Source organism: Macadamia integrifolia, unplaced genomic scaffold (genome assembly GCF_013358625.1).
Source record: "Macadamia integrifolia cultivar HAES 741 unplaced genomic scaffold, SCU_Mint_v3 scaffold401, whole genome shotgun sequence".
In the NCBI taxonomy this organism is placed as follows: Eukaryota; Viridiplantae; Streptophyta; class Magnoliopsida; order Proteales; family Proteaceae; genus Macadamia; species Macadamia integrifolia.
In genome coordinates, this window is record NW_024870043.1 from 282553 (window position 1) to 284516 (window position 1964).

Consider the following 1964-nt stretch of genomic DNA (forward strand, 5'->3'; position numbering starts at 1 on the left):
AAAGAGATTAAGTGGAGTCCAAGTGTAGATCAAACACTGTACGAGAATGATTCTCGTACAAGGACTTGATCCACACTCCATAGAAGAGGGGCATGATGGTTCCCATACAAGGGTGAAACTGTGAAGACGCGGAGAGAGAGAGAGAGAGAGAGATAATGTTGGCGAATCCAAGGCTGCTTAATCAGAGAACCTTTTCCAATTGTTCAAGGTAGGGGTGTCAAATGTTGTTGTGCACCAATAGGCCTGATTCCAGCTGACCAGTTAAAACTTGACATCGGATTGACAGATTAGTAAGAGGCCTAGTGTCGAGACTCGACACTGGAGCCTAACCCAATTATGAACCAATTGGTTATAGCATTTGGTTGTCACCCGATGAGCGGTTGATCAGATCAATCGGCCGGATAGAAATATGTACATACCCTAACCTTTGAGGTATTATTACTTATATTGTTAGTAACGATGCTGAACCTAACTACCGGGCCAGACCCAACCAGTTGACCCACCTATTTCCTAGTGCGGTGTGATTCATGCTTGCAGTTCATCATTCTTTTACCTTATCGTGCTCACATGTTAAGGCGAGACTACCAATTATGCTTTGTAATCTTGGATCGGTATAAGATCATAATGCATGATTATTTGACTAAGGGATTCACTGCAACTTAAGACTCCCAATTAGGCTTTTATGAGACTAGCCTCTTGGTATCCTTAATGGTTTGTTTATTATGTATGCAACCTTGAAGTTCTGAGGTTCAAGGCTTGGTTGAGAAAGAGGCCAAGGAGGGTTATTTCTTAGGGCTTAGCTGAGCAAGTTGATCTAAACAAACCCGATTATATGGGATTCAATAGTCAAAGTTGTGACCACCTTGATTGAACAACCCAATTCCTCTCTATGGAAACAAAATCACTATTTGTCAACTCTCATGATAGGTCTTTCCAGTCATCGAATGCTCACTGGGGAGCTGGCACGCTATAGATGATCTGAATCTGATTTAAACACATCCCACATTTATGATGAATCCTTTGAACAAAATTTTTATAACCAAAAAGAGACCAGCTTGAGAGAGAGAAAAGGTCAAATGAAACTCAATTGAATTAATTAGGGTCCATTCTTCTTCTGTTGTCTATATATTGTGATTTTCTTCTCGTTCTTGTTATGAATTAGTGTCTTGCAGTGACAATAATCTGATCAGAATGGCAACCATGGCCGGTGGGATTCATGAAGTTAAAGGGTTTCAGAACAATGTGGAGATCGATGAACTCGCCCATTTTGTCATCAATGAACACAAGAAGAAACAAGTATTTCCCCCCCCCCCTCTAAAATCGATACATAGATATATTTTTTTGATATAATTTGTCTTCCTAGGGTTCATACTTGATGTTTGATCTTGTGTGCAGAATAAGGTGGTTGTGTTTGAAAAGGTGGTGAATGCAAAGGAACATGTGGTTGCTGGTACTATCTACTATATCACTCTGGAGGTGGGTGAGGATTGTAAGAAGAAGATCTATGAAGCCAAAGTCTGGGAGAAGCCATGGATGAACTTCAAGGAGGTGCTAGAGTTCAAGTCAGTTGGTGTTAAGCAAGATTGACTATTCTCTCAAGAATTTGGTAGAGACATGTTGTAGAAGACAATATTATAAGGTCCTATTAAATAACTATGTTTAATAATGCATCTCACATCGAAGTAACTATGATGGCATTTCTGTAATATCATGTAATTTCATAAGTCATAATGATATTTTTGGTAGTTAATAACAAGTACTGTTGTGCTCCAGTTGATTCTGTATAAGGCAGTCGAAACGTTGCTCCTGATCTTTTTGTATTCCTGAATTGATCCTGGTATAGGTTTACCAAACGTCTCCGAACAGAATCAAGATTTATCAATTCTGCTTAAGATCAATTGACTTCCACGGTATGGCAGTGCAACCAAACATAGCCTTAGGTTTCTTTTTTTATCTTTCTCTGA

The 1964-nt window shown here is 39.3% G+C and overlaps 1 protein-coding gene across 1 annotated transcript; it reads left to right on the top strand.

Annotated features, from left to right (window-relative positions):
* Positions 1–1191: 1191 nt before the first annotated feature.
* On the top strand, positions 1192–1587 carry LOC122068467 (cysteine proteinase inhibitor A-like). Its single transcript, XM_042632321.1, has 2 exons — positions 1192–1296; positions 1396–1587. The coding sequence occupies exons 1-2, from the start codon at positions 1192–1194 to the stop codon at positions 1585–1587; spliced, it is 297 nt and encodes a 98-aa protein (XP_042488255.1).
* The last annotated feature ends 377 nt before the right edge of the window (positions 1588–1964 follow it).

Coding starts and splice junctions, on each gene's coding strand:
- LOC122068467 (XM_042632321.1), top strand. CDS start 1,192: ATGGCAACCATGGCCGGTGGGATTCATGAAGTTAAAGGGTTTCAGAAC. Junction 1,297..1,395: donor ATGAACACAAGAAGAAACAA/GTATTTCCCCCC, acceptor TCTTGTGTGCAG/AATAAGGTGGTTGTGTTTGA.